At 49.7% G+C, this 21,622-nt stretch overlaps 1 protein-coding gene across 9 annotated transcripts in view; it reads right to left on the bottom strand.

Moving 5' to 3' along the window:
• Nucleotides 1–696: 696 nt before the first annotated feature.
• LRRC74A (leucine rich repeat containing 74A) overlaps nt 697–21,622 on the bottom strand; it is a 45,148-nt gene continuing 24,222 nt past the window's right edge. For 2 of the 9 annotated variants that reach the window (XM_050798787.1, XM_050798783.1), the window contains exons 8-14: nt 19,781–19,866; nt 18,800–18,994; nt 14,378–14,473; nt 11,025–11,171; nt 5,992–6,099; nt 4,935–5,017; nt 701–2,360 (exon numbers count right to left, since the gene is read on the bottom strand). In XM_050798787.1, coding sequence (XP_050654744.1) covers nt 2,336–2,360; nt 4,935–5,017; nt 5,992–6,099; nt 11,025–11,171; nt 14,378–14,473; nt 18,800–18,994; nt 19,781–19,866 — 740 coding nt within the window. In that variant the 3' untranslated portion in view covers nt 701–2,335. Of the gene's footprint in view, nt 5,018–5,991; nt 6,100–8,071; nt 10,429–11,024; nt 11,172–14,377; nt 14,474–18,799; nt 18,995–19,780; nt 19,867–21,622 lie in introns of those variants that run through there. The other 7 variants (XM_050798778.1, XM_050798781.1, XM_050798780.1 and 4 more) reach the window with 6 other exon arrangements.

The following is a 21,622-nucleotide window of genomic DNA, read 5'->3' on the forward strand; positions in this document are numbered from 1 at the left end:
GTAATCCCAGCACTTTGGGAGGCCAAGGCAGGCAGATCACTTGAGGCCAGGAGTTCAAGACCAACCTGGCCAACATGGGGAAACCCTGTCTCCACTAAAAATACAAAAAAAAAAGCTGCTCATGGTCGTGCAAACCTGTAATCCCAGTTACTCGGGAGGATGAGGCATGAGAATCACTTGAATCTGGAAGGCAGAGGTTGCAGTTAGCTGTGTTCACGCCACTGCACTCCAGCCTGGGTGACAAAGCGAGACTCTTTCTCAAAAAAAAAAAGGACTTGATCCCAGACGTCAAGGACTTCACTTTATTTGGGGAGATAGAGCAGACGTCTACAGAGCACCCGATGTTATGGCAGATGTTTCAGTCCATAGACTCCTTATTGCGTTTCTTTTTCTTTTCTTTTCTTTCTTTTTTTTTGAGATGGGAGTTTTGCTCTTGTCACCCAGGCTGGAGTGCAGTGGCATGATCTCAGCTCACTGCAACCTCTGCCTCCCGGGTTCAAGCGATTCTCCTGCCTCAGCCTCTTGAGTAGATGAGATTACAGGTGCCTGCCACCACGCCCAGCTAATTTTTGTATTTTTAGTAGAGATGGGGTTTCACCATGTTGGCCAGGCTGGTCTCGAACTCCTGACCTCAGGTGATCGGCCTGCCTTGGCCTCCCAAAGTGCTGGATTACAGGTGTGAGTCACTGCACCCGGCCTTTACATTTCTTTATATTCCCTTCATTGTCCTCACTTGGACTCTGAGCTCCTAATCCACCCAGTTGATGGAAATTCCATTTCAGGAACATGCTCAAGGTGGTGCCACTGAGCCTCCATGGTGCTCACTTGTCAGGAGACGCCCTCTACCTATTGGCCACCAGTCCACACTGATTATTGCTGGGGGTCTTTGGTCCCAGCTCAGGGGGTCCTTGCAGAGCTGTTGCTCTGCTGCCCTCATGCTATGTTTGGGGCAGGGGAGCTCTGCCAGGTTGGGAGCCCAGACCAAGAGTCAGCCTCCAGGGCACAGCTCAGCTACTTGTTCTGAGGTCCTGCCAGACTTGAAGGCCTCCCTCTCCTCCCGGCAGTGCTGGGGAAGCTCCTCTGAGGGCTGCTGTGGCCCACCCTTCTCACTCTTCTCCTCAGTTCTGTTCTCCCCAGTGAGCTTAGGCTGGCGAAAATGTGCACTAGGGAGGGATGAGTCTTGCTAGAAACTTCTATCCTGGCCCTAAACCTCACAACGGCTAAGACTTTAATAAGGAAGAGAAAGGGCAGAAATACAGCACATGAGTGGGGATATAAATTATTTCCAATAATGATTCTGCTGCATATGCGGAGGGGTCTTGGTATTCACCTCCACGCTTGGTGAAGCCAAGTGAAACACAAAGGATAGTGACTTGGTTTCTAGACCCTTCGCTGGTGCACCAAAGTGTGGGTTACCAAATATCAGCCTTCCTCACCCCCTACACTTTCCCTACATTTCACCACTTACCCCAAACAATCACCAGGTGAATGTGCTTGTTCATTTCACAGGTGTTTACTGAGTATCTACTATGTGCCAAGCACTACATGGGGCTGCAGAGGGGCACAAGAAAGTTCCTGCCTTGCTAATCTACAATGGTGTCTGGTAAGATCAATCAAAACTCCCAAAGGTGCCTGTTCCACCCACTTAATCAGTGAATGCTGTTCTTGGCTATTCCTTTTCTTCCTTCACTAAGCTCTTCCTGTCTCCCCAGTTTCTCAAGGAATTTAAAGGCGAAATGCAGAATGGTAGACTCCTAGAACGGACTGCGAAGGCTTTATTTCAGCTGCTCCATTTTCAAGGGGAGCCACTGGGACTCCAAGATCATGTGGCCAGGATGGGATGCCCGCTCTCTTGATCTCCTGTCCTGGCTCCCTCCTTGTGACCCCACAGCATTTGTTTGCTTCTTAAAGGCCCCTGCCCTCATTCCCTCAGCATCTGTTCCCCCTGCCACTGCCTCCCACCATGGAGGTCTCCCCTGGACTCCATTTCTAATCACTATGACGATTACCTTCATGCTCTGACTTGCTCTCTGAGGCTCTTTCCCTGCTGCCTAGCAACCCCATCACTTCCCAATTTGTCTGTGCAGCTCTTAACGAGGCTGCACTGACATGTCCCCTGGTGGTCACTAAAAGCAGAAGGTGGCCCCCATGGTGACGGGCACACCACCAGCAGCCCAGGACGCCCAGAACCAAGCCAGACTTTATTTGCTTGTGCCCAGCCCTGGCCACAGCATCTGTCCATCGAGATTTCTGCCACCTCTTGCTCTCCTTCCTGCCACCATCCGACTTGCCAGGACTCCTCTCGCCGAGACTTCTTTCCAGACCAGACTTATTGCTATGGCTTCATTGTGTTCAAGAAACTGGTACGAAAGGTAAGGGAAAGATGCTGAGCGCCCATACAGCCTCATGGCTGATGGGCAAGAATGTTAAATAGGCTCAAATCCAAAGGAGACCATTTGTAAACCCATCTCTGTCCTTAGAGGTCATGTTGTTAACCATTATATCTCCCCCACTACACACACTTGTGATAAGTACATGGGAAAGGCATGCAAATGTGCACTTAAGACCATTTGCAAGAGCCCTTTGGGGAGGCAGAGTGAACTATGGAGGGAGATAAAAATGGACCTTCATTTTTTTCCCTTGCTATACTTCTGTGGGTTTAGATTTTTTTTTTTTTTTTTGAGATGGAGTCTCACTCTGTCACCCAGGCTGTAGTGCAATGGCGCGACAGCTTACTGCAACCTCCGCCTTCCAGGTTCAAGCGATTCTCCTGCCTCAGCCTCCCGAGTAGCTGGGATTACAGGTGTTCGCCACCACACCTGGCTAATTTTTGTATGTTTAGTAGAGGTGGGGTTTCACCATCTTGGCCAGGCTGGTCTTGAACTCCTGACCTCAGGTGATCAGCCTGCCTCGGCCTCCCAAAGTGCTAGGATTATAGGCATGAGCCACCGCGCCCAGCCAGGTTTAGAATTTTTACAATGAGACATTATTTGTAACATAAAACAACAATGAAAAGGATCATGCAACAATGAAAATTAAAACTCTGCTCCTCAGTCACAGCTGATAAAGTGGCAGTGTGTGATCTGAAGGGCAATTTGAAGCGACCCCAAGGGCTCCCTGCTCGGGTGCGGAGACTCAGGGACCCAGACCCCAGTTCTGTCTCTCGAAGGCCATGTGACCTTGCCTGCAAACCTGGAGACTTTGTTGGATGTGGAACCTGGTCTGGAGCCTCTGAAATGGGCACTTGCCATCAGCTTCCCCAGGAACAAGAGGTGCCACTTTAGGTAGGGGGCAGGTGAGGAGGCACAGGGCAGGCTGCTGAGCAGCACAGGAGTGGGAGGCCCGGTGGTAGCAGGGCGGGCCTGAGCCACCTTTGGGGCCCTCTTGCTGGATGCCAGTTTCACTACTGAGTGATGTCCCCTGTGCTGGTCGCTGTGTGCATTTCCCCCACTCACTCCTTACAGCCCCCTCCCAGGTGCCGCGGTTATCTCCCCGTTTTAAAGGGAGAGGCGATCCACGCACAGCTGCAGCTTTGTTCTGCAGAGCAGGGCTTGCAGCTGGGTCAGGCTGCCTTTCTTGTCTGCGTTGTGGTTTCTCCGCACGACGACTCTGAGTGGACCAAAGGAAAGAGGTACTGGGAGAAGGCTCGTGGGGCAGGGCTGGATGGGAGGCCTTGTCCCACAGAAGCTCTTAAGAACACAGTCCAACCACAGGGCCACCGAGACAGATGGGAGCCCAGCTGCAGACCCAGGCTTGGCAGGGGTAACCGTGTCCTGTGCCTGGGCTGGGAGGTCTAGCGCAGTGAGAGACAGAACAGGTGTGGACCCCTCAGGCCTGGAGTCTCGGCCAGAGTTATCCTTCCCAGCTGTGAGAACTTGGCTGCTTTTCTTTTCTTTTCTTTTTTTTTTTTTGAGATAGGGGCTCACTTTGTTGTCCAGACTGGAGTGCAGTGATGCAGTGTCAGCTCGCTGTACCCTCTGCCTCCTGAGCTCAAGTAATCCCCCCACTTCAGCCTCCCAAGTAGCTGGGACTTCAGGCATGCACTGCCATGTTCAGCTAATGTGTTTTTTTTTTGGTTTTTAGCGGAGATGGGGGTCTTGCTATCTTGCCCAGGCTTGTCTCGACCTCCTGGGCTCAAGCGATCCTCCTGTTTCAGCCTCCCAAAGTGCTGGGATTATAGGCATGGGCTACTGCACCCGGTGAACTTGGCTTCTTTGCTGCACGTCTCTAGAGCTCTGTTTCATCACTTGCTAAGTGGGGTGATGGCAGCATTGCCATGGGGCACCGTGAGGCTGACAGCATGCCTGTTGGGCAAGTGGAGAGGACAGGCATGTGGTAGGGACTCATTGTGGGTTGCTTACAGGCATCACCAGCATCATGGACCTGTCCTCTCTCTTCAAGGACTTCGGCCTAAGATACAACATCCCTCACTCGCCAAGCCACGGCAGAGTGCAGGGACCTGTAGTCCCTAACACACCGTTAGCATTTGGTGCTTGTGTGCCTCCGCCCTCTGTCTAGGGCTCTGTCTCACCCGAAACATTGCCGCCTCCTGCCTGAGCAACGCTTCCTCTTTGGGCTGCAGGGGTGCCTGGTACACACCCCTGTGGCTCCTCTCACCTCACCAGGCCCTAAAAATCTGCTCCCTTGCCTGTCCTCTTCCTGGGCTGTGAGTGTGGGCTCCGGCTCCTCCCGCTGGCGTCCCCAGCATCTGGCCCAGCAGCCAGCAGCGACTGATTGGGCTCAAGTTTCACTGAACAAGTGAATTGGGGATGAGAAGGAGGGTAGACAGCGGGGCCCAGCCTTGGCATGCAGGGAACAGGCGGGTGGGTGAAGCCCCAAGTAACAAAGTATAGACAGGGCAGCCGGGGGAGCTCACATCAGCCCAGCCAGGGCCCCTTGCAGAGAACGGGGAGCGTCGCGGGGCCTGGGCTGACCTGAAGTTCACCATGCCTGTCTTCTCATCGAGCTTCTTTATCACCTCCCTGACCTGGTACTGGTTCAGAGGGACCTTGGTTTGCTGAGGAGGTGGATGGAACATGTGCAGTTAATAGAATTCTGTTCACCCCTCCCTACGCATGCCCCCCCCCACTACTACACACACACACCTTCCACACACACACACCCCACACACAATGCCTCACTCCTCCTGGGACCGTGGAGGGCAACTGATTGAGAGCTCAGGGGAAACTGATTCCACAGCATGGAGGGGCTGGAGAAAGCTCCCTGCCCATGGGTCATTGTCCAGACTCCAAAGGGCCTCCCCTTTCTGGGGGCAATAAGGGAGGAGGAGATCAGAGTCAGGTGGAGCGAGTGGCTGGGGAAGGAGACAGGACTCTCTTTTGTATCCTGTGAAGTTCATTCTTACTTCCTGCCGTTGAGTCCCGACCAGCCTCTTCGCCCCTGGCTGGGGCACTGGGCACCGGACACCGACTGCCTTATCCGTCCCTGCCTGGGCCCCGGGAACTTCTCCTCTGGAGTCCTATTCCTGCAGGGCCCAGGTCTCTCCTGGGATGCTCTGATGATAGACCCCTTCAAGTATGCATTACAGGGGCTTTCAGCACCTTTGTTACATGGGGAGTGAGAGGAATGTGGGATTTCAGAAAAATGATATGGCCCAAGGTGGAAATGTTGGGACTTTGGGATGTGGTCTCCTCTCTCACTCCCTTTGTTATCTGCCCAGTAGTGAAATGCAATGGGGAGAAAAACCTCAAGATAGAAGATGTGTCTCTGGGTAGGCATCTCGGGTCCCCGGTGGCATCAAGCTATAGCACAGGAATGACTTCAGCAGGGGTTGAGGGAGGTCTTAGGTTCCCCTCTGGGTCTAGATAAATGAGGGGAGTGTCCCATAGCCCATCCCAGGAAGCTCTAGGAAGTGCTTACAAGCTCTTTTGCTCCTTCTCCTCCTCTCCCCTCTCTCTGACACACAAACATACACACACAAACTCACACTCACACTCACACTCAGCCTGTGGCCACTAGGACCCAGCACACCTCTATCATCACTTTCTGGAACTCATCCACAGACATCTTCATTGTCCCGGTGGGGTTCAAGCTCTTGAAGAAGTCCATGACTGTGATTTTGTGCTGGTCTGCATAGTTCTGAGAGAAGCAGAAAAGACCAGGAGCAAACACTTGGCCTTCTAACAGTGATCGCAGACCCCCCTCACCTCCCACAGAAGAGTGGCCCATGCTTCCAGGCCTAGCACGGCTGAGAAGGGCAGAAGGCCAAGGTGAGGAGCCTGAGTCTCCCAGGTGTTGGCCGTTCCCTAAGACCAAGAGCCGAATGCAGACCCACCAGGCCTGGCAAGGGTGCATGCCGGGATGGTTCCTGTGTGCTCGCCAGGCTTCCAGGAACCCCTTGGCATGGCACAGACGCTCCCTCCGTTCCAAAGGTGGAAGGACTGAAGTCAAGGCTGTTCAGGCATCGCAGTGCCAACGGGATGGGGCATGACCATTATCTACATATGTGATCTGTTAACACTGGTATGGACGGTGTGCTGTGGATGGTGGGCGGATGTTCAGAGATCAAAAGGTTAAACCGCAACTGTATAATGTGATGGTTTGGCTCTATGAATTCCTAGGATTCTCACAGTTTCACGTCAATGCTCACATGGAAACACTTTGTTAGAGTATTTTTAAAAGGATATTTCATTTTTTTCATTTAAAAAATATAGTCATCCCTTGATATCTGCAAGGGATAGGTTCCAGGACCACCTCAGATACCAAAATCCACCAATATGAAAAGGCAGTCCTCCATCTCCGTGGGTTTCTCATTCCTCAGATGCTGTACTTTGGATCCATATTTGCATATGCAGAACCCACGGGTACGAAGGACTGACTGTATTTATTGAAAAAAAATCCAAATATGTAAAAGTCGATGAAATGGCACAGTTTAAACCCGTGTTGTTCAAGGGTCAAGTGTATTATTACTCACATTGCAAGGCAATTTTAGATTAGCAGAAGAAAATTTTAAATATCACCCACAAATCTAATACCACCACACGCAGGTAATATCCTGGTGTGGATCCTTTTATCTTTTTAGCTATCTATCTGACATCAATCTGTCTAACTTCTATCTATCTGTATATCATTATCATCTATATCTATCTATCTATCTATCTATCTATCTATCTATCGATCTATCTAATCGCTCATCTTTCTACTAAACCTACTGTTTTACAGAACCCGCTGTTCACATGTGAACACCTTTTCAATGACATTATAATATTTTCCTTTTTTTAAAATTTTTTGAAACAGAGTCTCACTCTGTCACACAGGCTGGAGTGCAGTGGCACAATCTTGGCTCACTGCAACCTCCGCTTCTCAGCCTCCCAGGTTCAAGCAATTCTCCTGCCTCAGCCTCTCGAGTAGCTGGGATTACAGGCATGCACCACCATGCACAGCCTATTTTTATATTTTTACTAGAGATGGGGTTTCACCATGTTGGTCAGGCTGGTCTTGAACTTCTGACCTCAAGTGATCCTCCCACCCCGGCCTCCCAAAGTGCTGGGATTACAGGCATGAGCTACCGCACCCAGTCTTACAATATTACAATATTCTTTTAGATCCTTTTTAAGCATTTTTTTTCTCTTCCCCACTGTGACCCCTGCTTCCCCCCGGCCACCCCTCCTTTCCCCTCACTCTCAGAAACTCCGACAGGGTCCTGCTGTATGGATAGCTATTTCTGGCAACATCCGGCTCACGAAGCATTTCCTCAGGGCTCAGCCCTGGGGCCCTTGCTCTTTGTTCCCCACACTTCCCCTTCCCAAGTGCACGGCCTCCCACCCTTCCGGAGTGCCTCCCGACACTACATTTCCAGTTTTCCATCCTCCACGGCTGCGGACACCCCACCGGCACTTCAGTCAACACATCCGAAGTGCCCCTCATGCCCTGAATCTGCGCACTGCTGCTGAGCGCTGTGGCAGAGGCCGTGGGTGAGCCCGCGGCACCCACTGCTGTTTCTTCACAGCAGGCTTCTCATCCATGCAGAGGCTGGAAAGCTGAAAGCGACATTCCCCAAGCCCCCCTTGCAGCTGGGGGTCAGAATGGATGGCCTGTGCCAAGCACCTGCCTGAGATGTAAGTGTGAGGCTTGTGTCTGATTTGAGAGAGGCAGGTGGTGGGCAGTGGCTGTGGTTGCTTCCTGACTGGGCAGGGCATTCTGCGGTCGTGCAGCTTCTTGATTATAGCAGAAGGAGCAACCCTCTTGGCAACCCAGTTGGGGTGCTTTGAGAGCCATTTCTGGAATCTAACAAGGGTCTGTTTGTTCAGCCCTCCTGACATTTCTATGGTCTCTCTCCTGTAATAAACCCCTGTGTGCTTAACCTAGTTGGAGTAAATTCTGTGGCCAGCAACTAAGAACCTTGCCCAGCTACTTTGGTAGGTGCTACTACTAAGACCCCACACAGCCCTGCCCTGGAGGAGTTCACAGGATTGCAATGAAAGGGTGAAGCCGAGGGCTTCAGGAACACAAAGGGCGTTTGCCCTTGACCAGGGAATCCAAGAAGCGTTTCCCTAGGAAGTGACATTGTGCAGAGACCTGAGAATGGGTAGGAATGAGCGAGACAAAGAGGGCAAGAAGAAAAGTGTTCCAGGTGGAAGGACCTGCCCTGCCCGTACACAGGCCTGCAGTGAAGGGAGGGCTGATGCAGAGAGGATCCGGAAGCACTCCAGTGGGGCTGGAACGTGGAGAGACAGGAAGGGCCAGGTGGCAGGCACTTCCCCCATCTGCACTTCCCTGCCTCTGGCAATCTTTCCTTCAGTCCCTTGGGCTTGAAATCTTGGGTTACCTTTGGGTTTCTCTTATCATCACAGGCCTTCCTATCCCAACACACACACACACACTCACATGCATGCAATACACAACCCCACATACCCAACCATTCGCCAAGTCCTGGAGATGTTTCCATAATGATAGCTCTTACATCTGCCCTTCAATTCCATTGTTATTCTCAGCCAAGCCGTCATTCCACATCTAGAATGCTACAATAGTGTGCTCATATGGTTTCCTACTTTTTTTTTTTTTAACCCTCTTCAATTCACTCCCCATTGCCAGAACCCCTCAGTCCTGCTGGATTTGCATCACATCCACTGCCCAACAGCTCTCACCGGCTCCCTGTTCCCGATGGAATCAAAGCCAAACTTGGAGCCTAAAATCTGAGGGCTGCCACTTGCAGCCCAGGCTCCCTTGCCAACTTTGCCTCTTGGGCTCCTCTATGAACCTGTAGTCATGTGTTAGTGTCCCCTGAACATGCTGCGTGCGGTTCCACCTCGGCACCTTTGCTGGTGGGAGCCTCTCGCCGGAACACCCTCCCACCCCCTGTGGCTCACCTCAGTCTTTGACATTCTTCAGGGCCCTTACCCGATCCCATCTCTTCCAGGAAATCATCCTTTTCTGGTTGCCCAATCCTACATTGATCTCTTATTTGGATTTTGACTACATTTTCTGCTTCTGTCACTTTTTAATTATCATATGACACCTTTTTTTTTTTTTTTTTTTGAGACAGAGTCTCGCTCTGCCTCCCAGGCTGGAGTGCAGTGGCATAATCTCAGCTCACTGCAGCCTCCACCTCCCAGGTTCAAGCGATTCTTGTGCCTCAGCTTCCCAAGTAGCTGGGATTATAGGCACTTGCTACCACGCCTGGCTAATTTTTGTATTTTTAGTAGAGATGGGGTTTTGCCATGTTGGCCAGGCTGGTCTTAAACTCCTGACCTCAAGTGATCCACCTGCTTCTGCCTCCCAAAGTGCTGGGATGACAGGCAGGAGCCACCGCACCTGGCCATATGAAACTTTCTATGATCTGTGGGTCATCACTGTATCCATCCCATCTTTCCAACCAGATTGTCGGTCCCCTGAGGGGAAGGGCTATGTTTGACTCTGCATGTCTTGTTTGGTCTCCAAGATTCTTTTTGTGTGCGTCTTTGAACCAGGAGGCGGGGCCTCCACTTTGCATCAGACAGCTCCATTCCTGTTCACTGGACCACCCTGCTCCCCTTGCAAAATAGGTTTGCCCTTGGTTCCATCTGAAGTCATCTTACTCGTACAAATACTTGACACCACTTTGCCTTCTAGAATTTTTCACATAGCAATTTTCATGTGGGAGCTATTTTATTTAGTTCTGGAAACTGAGGCACAGAGCAGACCCATCAGGGGCAGGAAGCAGCCCAGGGACACACCCTGCAGAATGTGCATTGGCAGAGCGCCATGCCCATGCCTGCTCCCCAGACAGTAACCGCTCTGCGGCCAGCAGCAGGCTCCTCACCCCCACCGCAGGGTAAGAGGCCTGCCGTGGAAACACCAGAGCAGGGTCTGGGCACTGGTCTGCGAGACGATGGGACTGGAGGAGCAATAACATCCCTTTAGGTGCTAATATTCTCTGATTTTGTATTTCCACTGTTACATCTGCCTCCTGTGATTGCCAGAGCTAATCTAAGAAAAGATGAGTTGGGGGCAAGTTACCATTAGAAACAAAGGACTGAAGCGTCTCTCTTTGGCTGAAGCTGCCAGATAGCCATCCTGACCACAGGGATGTCTTGACCTCCTTACCAGCAGTTGGAAAGAAACTGTGTCTATAATAAGCGGGTGCTTGTTCTATACCAGGCAACCTTCTAAGCACTTCATGCATTTTACATAATTTGATTTTCCAAGCAATCCTACTGGGTGGCTACTGTTGTGTCCATTCTGCAGGTGAAGAGACTGTGACCCAGAGAGCTTTAGTAACTTGCCCTTGGTCATACGCTAGCAGGTGGAGGAGCTCGGGTGGGAGAATCCATCCTGTCCACCTGTCCCCTTCAGCTAGATCTCAGCTCTTCCTTTCCTCTGGGGATCAGGAAGCACTGCTGAGGGATCCAGTAGCCACAGAGAATATTCATTCCATATCTGCAGTCCAAGGGACTGAGATATTCCTTATCACAGAAGGCTGTACAGACACTGGGGCGGAGGGAAAGTCTGGAAACTGATTTGGAGCCATTAGCCAGCTTTCCCCAGGGCTCCCTGGAGGCCCTGAGAGGAAGGCAGGAGCTCACCTGGATCAGTTTCATGGGGTTTGTCAACAAAAAGATGGTTTTCTTGGCAGAGAGGCCTTGTACTGCCTTGAACACCACATCCAGCTGCGGGTGAACGGCATACACTCCGTCCAACGTTTTCATGAACTGCTCGGACACCAGCACGTTCTGTGGCAGGGAGAGAGGGGACCCATGATGATGAGGGCACTGCCATCATGACTGCCCAACCAGTGCACCCCACCCCTTCCACCCGAGCCAAAGTCAGGAAGTTTTGTCTCTTCTAGTTTTTTCTCAGTGCTGCTCCCGGACTGGGATAGTACGGGTATTTTAGAGCTTGTAAATCGACTTGTAAGTTTCCTGTGTAATTTTGATGGGATGTTTTTGTTGAGTGCTGGTGGCTTGTCACCTGCTGCCAGCTCAGCTCTGCTCTCAGATAGCATCTGCATCTGACAGATGAGATATGGCTATGGAGTGGCAAGACGGTTCTTAAAGCCCTGAAATGTCCATGTCTGCGTGAGTGTTGTTTGTCAGAGAAAGTGCCCTGGAAGAGGATCCCTGATTCCAGTGAGTGACCAGGGACGAACTGGAACCTCCCCTTCTGGAACTGCCCTCAGAGCTGGTTTGTAGGACACGGGAGAAAATGCGTCCTGTGAAATAGTGTTTGATCAAACCTGGGCTCCACCAGTTTGGTCAACCTGCTTCATTCCTCAGATGTGGCTTGGAGTACATTTCGCCCTTCCAAAGAATTAAGCCCCTGCTTAAGGGCAGTAGGCTTTGTAGAGATTCTAGAGAAAGTTCTAGGAGCATCTACAAAAGAGGAATTTCCCTACTGTTCAAAGTTATGGCGGCATTGTTGACAAAGGGGAAGGAGAAGGCTAATTCAGGCTGGGCATGATGTCTCAAGTCTGTAATCCCAGCACTTTGGGAGGCTGAGGTGGGTGGATCACTTGAGTCAGAAATTCAAGAGCAGCCTGGCCAACATGGTGAAACGCCGTCTCTACTAAAAATACAACAAAATTAGCCAGGTGTGGTGGTGGGTGCCTATAATCCCAGCTACTCAGGAGGCTGAGGCAGGAGAATCACTTGAACACAGGAGGCAGAGGTAGCAGTGGGCTGAGATTGTGCCACTGCACTCCAACCTGGATGACAGAGTGAGACTCCATCTCAAAAAAAAAAAAAAAAAGAAGGCTAATTCAGACCTATTTGTTCTGGTAGGTTTGTTAAGTGCCAATGTGGTCACAGTATACAGGTTTATGGGCCATCTAGGGCCTAAACAGCACTATTTCTTTTTCTTTTCTTTTTTTTGAGACAGAGTTTCACTCTTGTTGCCAGGCTGGAGTGCAATGGCGCGATCTTGGCTTATCACAACCTCCGCCTCCCAGGTTCAAGTGATTCTCCTGCTTCAGCCTCCCGAGTAGCTGTGATTACAGGTATGCGCCACCACGCCCGGCTAATTTTGTATTTTTAGTAGAGATGGGGTTTCTTCATGTTGGTCAGGCTGGTCTCGAACTCCTGACCTCAGGTGATCCACCCACCTCAGCCTCCCAAAGTGCTGGGATTACAGGCGTGAGCCACCACACCTGGCCTAACAGCACCATTTCTAATGTTCTCTCAAACACACTAAGGCAGTGCCTGGGTTCACACCTTCCAACCTGTATTGCCTGGGAGAGGAAAATACAGATCCCAACAAAATCTGAATCTGCAGTGGAGACTTGGGGGCGAAGGCAGCATCCTGGCCTGCAGATTCAGAACCAGAGCATGAGGATGGGGAAAGGGAGGAAGACCCAGGAAGCACAAGAATGGCCTGGGGCAGGGAGGACGGGTGAGAGAACAAAGGGAAAGAAAAGCGACTATGTTTGACAATGTCTCAAAATCTGTGGCAAGTAAAAACCCACATTGTATTAATTATTCAGTTCTAAGGAGCTTGGGTTTAAATATTCAAAATGCCATCACTGGAGGCTGAGTGCAGTGGCTCACACCTCTAATCCCAGCACTTTGGGAGGCTGCGGTGGGTGGATCACTTGAGGTCGGGAGTTTGAGACCAGCCTGGCCAACATGGTGAAACCCCATCTCTACTAAAAATACAAAAAGTTAGCCTGGCATGTTGGCACACGCCTGTAGTCCCAGATACTCTGCAGGCCGAGGCACAGAATTGCTTGAACCCAGGAGGCAGAGGTGAGCCAAGATTGCGTCATTACACTCCAGCCTGGGCAACAGAGTGAGACTCTCTGTTTCAGTTTCCTTATATGTAGAACGGGAAAATGAGGAAAAGTACTTGTTGTGGGTTGAATTTTGCCCCCTCCCAGAAAAAGATGTTGGATTTCTAACCCCCAGGACCCATGGATGTGAATTTGTTTGGAAATAGGGTCTTTGCAGATGGTCAAGTTAAAATGAGGTAATTAGAGTGGGTGCTAATCTAATACGACTCTGTCCTTATATAAAGGGGACATTTGGATACAGAGACAGGGAGAATGCCATGTGAAACAGAAGGTAGAGATGGGAGTGATGCTTCTACAAGCTGAGGAACACCAAAGCATGACAGGAACCACCAGAAGCCAGGGGAGAGGTCGGGAACAGATTCTCCCTCACAGCCCTAAGAAGGAATCAGGCCTGCTGACACCTTTCTCTTGGACTTCCAGCCTCTAGAACTGTGAGACAATACATGTCTGCTGTTTAAGCCACCCAGTGTGTGGTACTTCACAGCAGCCTTAGGAAATTAATACAGTATTCTATCTACCTTCTAGAGTAGGATAAAAATGAGCTGGCATATACAAAATCACTTAGGGAAACACAGAGTATAAAATGGTAGACAAGTATAGGCTATTATCACATGCCACCCGTATGCTGATTCAGGCAAGAGTTCCCAGCAGGATCTGAAGTCACCTCCTGGGGCTTTCCTCCTTTATCAAGAGATTTTCACCCAAAAATACTGCTCTGTGTCTAACAGGCCAACTCATGAAATGAAAATAAAGTATGTGTTTTAATACCCAGATTCTACAAATTTTGTGATTCTGGAAACATTCTGGGACCCAGGGCCACTCCATCAGAAAAGCTGATGTTAAAGAATTCTGTTTTGGAGCCCTCCTGCCTTTCTTTTTGGCATTTCCTTATCTCTACTCTCAGGTTTTCATAGCCCTAGTTTCTAGCATCTGGTAAATTATTTCTCACTATGATGTTACTGACTAAATAGCTACGCTTCCTAAAAGGATCCCTGGAGAGGGTAGAGTTGTAACAAAAGAAGTGACCCTTTCATGGAGCACTTGTGTGAGGGCCTGTGACGGATAGAGTTGTTGGCTCCGGCCAACACAGAGTATAGAGTGGACGGGGTCACTAGCTTGTGCCCAGACACAAGCAACTACCATTTGATCACTTACGGAAATATCAAGCTCTTCCATCCTGGATTTGGGGTTCCTCTTGATAGCCAGGATAAGTAAAATAGCCCCATCCATACTTATGGGATTCAGGAAAAGCTATAGAGGGAGAATCAAGACAAGAGGAGGCTGAGATGGGAGGATGAGGCTGGCCCAGAGCACAGTTGCTACATCTCATCAAATCACAACATCTGTCTCATATCCAGACTTCTCTGTAAGTAATTATCTACTTGTCCGTCTGTTTGTTTATCCATCTGTCTGCCTATTTCACTGCTGATCCATCCATCCATCCATCCATCCATCCATCCACCCACCCACCCACCCACCATCTGTCCATCTTACTGCTCATCCATCCAACCATCTATCTATCCATTCATCCACTTATTTACTCATCCATCTCACTGCTCATCCATCCGTCCATCCATCCATCCATTCATCCAACCACCAACTTATCCATCTCACTGCTCTCCCCTCCATGCATCCATCCACCCACCCACTCATCTGTCCATCTCACTGCTCATCCACCCAACCATCTATCTATTCATTCACCTGTTCATCTTCTCATCCATCCACCTCTCATCCATCCATCCATCCATCCATCCACTCACTTATCCAACTCACTGCTCATCCATCCATCCATCCACCCACAGATCTATCCATCCAACTGCTCATTTATCCAACCATCTATCTATCCAACCATCTATCGATCCATCCATCCATTCATCTACCTGTGCATCTACTCATCCATCCACCTGTCATCCATCCATCCATCTAGCCATCCATCCAGCCAGCCAGCCATCTGTTCATCTCACTGCTCATCCATCCATCCATCCATCCATCCATCCATCCACTCACTTATCCAACTCACTGCTCATCCATCCATCCATCCACCCACAGATCTATCCATCCAACTGCTCATTTATCCAACCATCTATCTATCCAACAATCTATTTATCCATCCATCCATTCATCTCCCTGTGCATCTACTCATCCATCCACCTGTCATCCATCCATCCATCTATCCAGCCAGTCATCTCTTCATCTCACTGCTCATCCATCCATCCATCCATCCATCCACCCACTCAGCACATATTAATAAGAGGCTTGCCATATGCCAGCTATTGGACTAAGCACTGAGGGACACATAGGCAGACATGGCAAGGTTTCTGCCCTTGGGTAGCTTAACACTGTAACTGGGGGAGAAAGGCAAACAAGCCAATAGCATCAGAAGTGTTATGACAGCAGTGACAGAGGTACACCTGGGTACTGCAGGAGTAAGGAAATGAGCATGCAGCATAGGGCAGGGAACCATGGAGCTAAGCCTTGCAGGACTAATGAGGATTAGTGAGGTCTGAGGAAGGGGGGCAAAACCAGAGGAGGAAACAAGATTCACCAAAAAAGAAAAAGGAGTAGGCAAGTGCAAAGGCATAGGGGTGTGAAACAGCATGAGATGTTTGTGAGCAGAAGCAGAGAGAATGAGGCCGCAGAGCTGGGATGGACCACATCATGGAGAACCTTATAGGCTTGGAGAAGGAACAAGGACATTATCCCAGTGGTGCTAGGAGCTGCTGAAGCATGGATAGAAGTTAACGGAAGGGACTCTGGAGCCTGGTGGCTTTGCTTACCAGCTGCCTGGCATTTCATTAATTCCCTGATCGCTTTGTACTTATCACCTATGGCTGCTCTGAGGACTTACCATACCAATTCAGGCAAAGCATTAAAATGAGTGCCTGGTAAGCAGTATGCCGTCAATGAACAATAGTTCTTATTATTGAAGGCTTTCAGCTAAGTGGCTTCATGATGAGGCAGCCAAAACTCTTACTGAGCACCTAGTATATGTCAGCTGTGTCCCAGGCTCTGATATACTCCCGTAAGAAAATGCAGACTGGGGCCCAGGCCTCGTGGAGCTCAGCATCTAGAATCCTTTGCTGGACTCACTTCCTAATGGGAATTCCTTATTTTTTCAAGTTTAGGGGAAATGGGCACCAGGGCTAGGATGTGGAGACCCAGAGATAATTCCTGTGGTAAAGTTGATGTGGTTTCCATGGTGGCCAAACTAAGAGTTTTGTCTTAAACTTTTCTCTTTTACTTCTAAAACATTTTAGAAAATTGAAATATATTCATTACGTATGGTCATTGTGGAAAAATGAGAAAAGCGGCAAAAAATGGTTTAAACCATGTATACCCACAAAACAGCAAAGACCCCTATTGCCATTTTGCTGAGGCAACTGCTTAGTCTTTTAAAATTCAGTTTCTCAGACTGTCTCTGGCTTCCTCAGCCAATGGGACTGAGCCACCCACAGCCTGGGTCAGTCTCTGTCTGAGTTATACCTGGCCCCGCTCCACCCCAGCTGGGACTCCCAGATCTCCTGGTCACTAGATGGCCAATCTGTTTGGTCTGTAGTCACTGTGCCCCTGCCTGTCAGAATCTGGCTTCCTCCTGTCCTCTTAGCAGCTCCTCATGGTTGTCCTCTCAGATGGCATCCCCTTCCTCACCGTTTCCTTACTGTTTTTTTTTCTTTAGGACCCTCACATCTGTGGTCTCCCCAGTCACCCTCACATATTGAGGAGTTGGAGTTGCCATGGAAAACCAGGTAGAGCAGGCTTCCCTCTGCCTCCTGCTACTTGTGTGGCATAAGCAAGTCACACAACCTCAGTTTTCTCATCTGACAAGTGGGGCTAACAGAGCCCACATTACCAGGTGAGGCTATGAGTAATGAGAGCTGGCTCTTGGCAGGAGCCGCAGAAAGGGAGATGATTAATAGAAGTCCTCACCTTTCATTTATTTTCCAACCACTCAATAGCATCTATATTATAAATTGGCATCTACAAGTAAATTAATTTAAAATGAAATATGTATTCATTAATTCATTCATTTGATGAATATTCACTGGGCTTCTACTATGTGCCCAACACTATGTTAGGTATGAGGGACTAGGTATAAGGAGTTTAATGATGGGAAAACCAAACAGTCTTCGATCATTTTTGAGACGGAGTCTCGCTCTGTCACCCAGGCTGGAGTGCAGTGGCATGGTCTCGGCTCACCGCAACCTCCATCTCCTGGGTTCAGTGATTCTCCTGCCTCAGCCTCCCAAGTAGCTGGGATTACAAGCATGCACAACCACGCCTGGCTAATTTTGTATTATTATTATTTTTTTTTTGAAATGGAGTCTCACTCTGTCACCCAGGCTGGAGTGCAGTGGCTGGATCTCAACTCACTGCAAGCTCCGCCTCCCAGGTTCACTCCATTCTCCTGCCTCAGCCTCCCGAATAGCTAGGACTATAGGCGCCCGCCACCTCGCCTGGCTAGTTTTTTGTATTTTTTTAGTAGAGACGGAGTTTCACTGTGTTAGCCAGGATGGTCTGGATCTCCTGACCTCGTGATCTGCCCATCTTGGCCTCCCAAAGTGCTGGGATTACAGGCTTGAGCCACCGCACCCGGCCTTGTATTTTTATTAGAGACAAGGTTTCACCATGTTGGCCACACTGGTCTTGAACTCCTGACCTCAAGTGATCCACCCACTTTGGCCTCCCAAAGGGCTGGGATTACAGGCATGAGCCACCGTACCTGGCCCAAACACAGTCTTCGTTTTGATGAAGCTTTCACATTTGAGGGGATGACAGGTAAGCAAAGAGCCCTTATGTACATGGAATTAGAAAGGGCAGCAAGTTCTATGGGAAGTAGGGAGCAGAGCTCTGGGAGCAGGTCCCCTAGACGGAGGATCCCAGCAGCAAGCAAGTGGAGGGGGAGCAGCCAAGCCTCTGTGGTAGGAGGAAAGGAGCGGAGAGAAGACCAGGGGGTCTTGGGTGCAGAGCAAGGGAGAGCACCGGGTGGACTGAGGCTGGAGGGGCACTTGGGGCTCAGCGAACGGGATCTGAGCAACAGGAAGCCATGCGGGGGTCTAAGCTGAAAGACAGGAGACTGAGGGGCTGAAGGAAGGGGAATGGACGTCAGATTTGTGTTTAAAAAGCACATTCTGAGGGCTAGGCACAGTGGCTCATGCCTGTAATCCCAGCACTTTAGGAGACTGAGGTGGGAGGACGGTTTGAACCTGGGAGGCGGAGGTTGCGGTGAGCTGAGATTGCACCACTGCACTCCAGCCTGGGGGACAGAGCCAGACCCTGTCTCAAAAGAAGAAAAAAGCACACTCTGGTGGCAGTGTGGATATCCTGAAGGAGACCCAGATGGGAGGAAGGAAGCCCTGTTAGGAAGATCTGTAGTGCACCAGGGAGCACATAGTAGAGCATGGTCACTGCATTTACAGCCAAGAGGTGTAAAAAAAAAAATACATGCATATATGAAGTACAGATGTTCCCAATTATTCTCTCCAGTATTATGCAGCCCCCAACTCACCCCAACACACACACACACACACACACACACACACACACACACAAAATAGCCCCTTTCCAGCTGAAGACTACCTTCAGAACTCTGAGGCTTTCATTGGATTCCAGTCCTTTGCTGATTTTGGAGGCCCCTTCATTGCCGATGTCATTGCCGCCGACATCCAGGTAGACCAGGCAGCTGTTGAGTCGGAGGACCTCCCCTAGGGCCACAGCCCCCTCATTCCCAAGGCCATTCATGGAGAGATCCAGCTTTGTCAGGGTCACATTACCCTCCAGGAAGAGGGGAGAACGGCACCAGCATCAAGGTTGCGCGTGACTCATCCAACCACAAGGGCCCTGACTTCTACCCGCTGTTGGCATCCAGACTGGGCGCTCAGTGGTCCCCAGGACCGATGGATTTGCCAGATCATTCAGAGCTCCCAGCTGGGCTCAGTCTCAAGTGCTCATGAGACTCCCTCCCTTTGGCTTCTGGTCATTCCCTACCACTAATTAAACCGCCCTCTTGAAGTGTATCCAAAGATGCCACTCTGGCCTCAGCAGATATGATTTATACTAAAGAATAATGTGCAGTCCAGGCGCGGTGGCTCACACCTGTAATCCCAGCACTTTGGGAGGCGGGCGGACCACAAGGTCGGGAGTTCGAGACCGGCCTGGCCAATATGGTGAAACCACGTTTCTACTAAAAATACAAAAATTAGCTGGGCATGGTGGCGGACACCTGTAGTCTCAGCTACTCAGGGGGCTGAGGCAGGAGAATCGCTTGAACCCAGGAGGTGGTGGTTGCAGTGAGCAGAGAATGCACCACTGCACTCCAGCCTGGGCCACACAGTGAGACTCCATCTCAAAAAAAAAAAAAAAAAAAAAAAAAAAAAGAATAACGTGCATCCAGGAATTGTGGGAGGGAGACCAATAACTTGAAAAGTATTTTCAAGTGTGATGAGAGCTCAGTACACCCTCATTGATGGTGACCATGAGGAAGAGGCTTAGGATGGCAGAATGGGAGGCCCTGGCTATCTTCAACTGGACTCCACCCACCACTCCTGGAGAGTGCCTTACCCGGAGACCATTGCACAAGGCCACAGCTCCCCTTGTATGGAAGTTATTCCAGCTCAGATCCAGTGACGTGAGCCCCACATTGATGGCTGAAACAGGGAGGGAATTGGCTTAGCATCTCCCACAGCCCAGAGAACCCATTCTCAGAGTTAACAGATGCCCACGACATTGGGGATAAAGACCACTCAGTGGTCATGCAAAGTAAAATTCTCAGATAATAATTTTTTCAGTTATTCATTTAAACACAAAATTGTAAGATGATCCCCAAAGCTGGCAAAAATGTGGTGAAATAATCCTCCTTACACAGTTTAGGTGGGAAGGAAATTGGTATAGTCTATTTGGCAGATATTATCTGATCACAAATATTTTCCCATTAAAATGTGCATACTCTGTCACTCACCTCTGAGACTCTACCTAAGACGACAGCACAGAATATGGGAAGAGCAAGGTGCTTGTAGATGTTTACCATGGCATCATTTATAAAAGTAAGAATTAGCCGGGCACAGTGGATCACGCCTGTAATCCCAGCACTTTGGGAGGCCAAGGTGGGCCGATCACGAGGTCAAGAGATCGAGACCATCCTGGCCAACATGGTGAAATTGCATCTTTATTAAAAATACTAAAATTAGCTGGGTGTGGTGGCGTGTGCCTTTAGTCCCAGCTACTTGAGAGGCCGAGGCAGGAGAATCGCTTGAACCTGGGAGGCAGAGGTTGCAGTGAGCCGAGATTGCGCCACTGTATTCCAGCCTGGCGACGGAGCGAGACTCTGTCTCAAAAAAAAAAAAAAAAAAAAAAAAGTAAGAATTATTTGGCCGGGCGTGGTGGCTTACCTGTAATCTCAGCACTTTGGGAGGCCGAGGCAGGTAGATCACCAGAGGTCAGGAGTTTGAGACCAGCCTGGCCAACATGGTGAAACCCTGTCTCTGTCTCTACTAAAAATACAAAAATTCACTGGGCTTGGTGACTCACACATGTAGTCCCAGCTGCTCAGGAGGCTGAGGCAGGAGAATTGATCAAACCTGGGAGGCGGAGGTTGCAGTGAGCCAAGATGGCGCCATTGCACTCCAGCCTGGGTGACAGAGCAAGACTGCATCTCAAAAATAAATAAATAAATAAAAGCAAGAATTATTTATCTGGTGGAATACTAAGAATTAAAATAGACAGAAGCAGCTGGAAAACATCTTCAGTGGCTGTATTTACACAGGAAGGCTGTGATGGACCTGGCGTATTACGTCATGTGATGTCTTTATCATGGCAGGCATGGCTGCAGTGGTGACTCCAGAATTTCTCTCCAGGAGAGGCTCAGGGGCACAATGAGTTGGAAGTGGGGAGGCATCAGGCTTGGTGAGAAGCTGGGTTTGCACAGAAATCATACTTTTGTTTTGACCTGAAGATGATTTTGCTTACATGTTCCACAGGGTTGGAAGATCCTATTTAAACACACTATTATTGTTGTTTTTATTTGGGTAGGACAGTTATGCTAAGGAGGCCATTGACAGAAAGTCTAAAGTCCTCTTGAACCACTACTGAACGGGAGGAAATTGCCTTTAGGCCTCTGGCCCAGGAATAATGTCTTATTTCTTTTCTTTTTCTTTTTTTTTTTTTTTTTTTTTTTGAGACAGAGTTTTGCTCTTGTTGCCAGGCTGGAGTGCAATGGCTCAATCTCGGCTCGCTGCAACCTCCGCCTCCTGGGTACAAGTGATTATCCTGCTTCAGCCTCCCGGGTAGCTGGGATTATAGGCACCCGCCACCACGCCCAGCTAATATTTTGTATTTTTAATAGAGACAGGGTTTCATCATGTTGGCCAGGCTGGTCTGGAACTCCTCACCTCAGATGATCCACCC

The sequence above is a fragment of the Macaca thibetana genome, chromosome 7, assembly GCF_024542745.1.
Source record: "Macaca thibetana thibetana isolate TM-01 chromosome 7, ASM2454274v1, whole genome shotgun sequence".
Lineage (NCBI taxonomy): Eukaryota > Metazoa > Chordata > Mammalia > Primates > Cercopithecidae > Macaca > Macaca thibetana.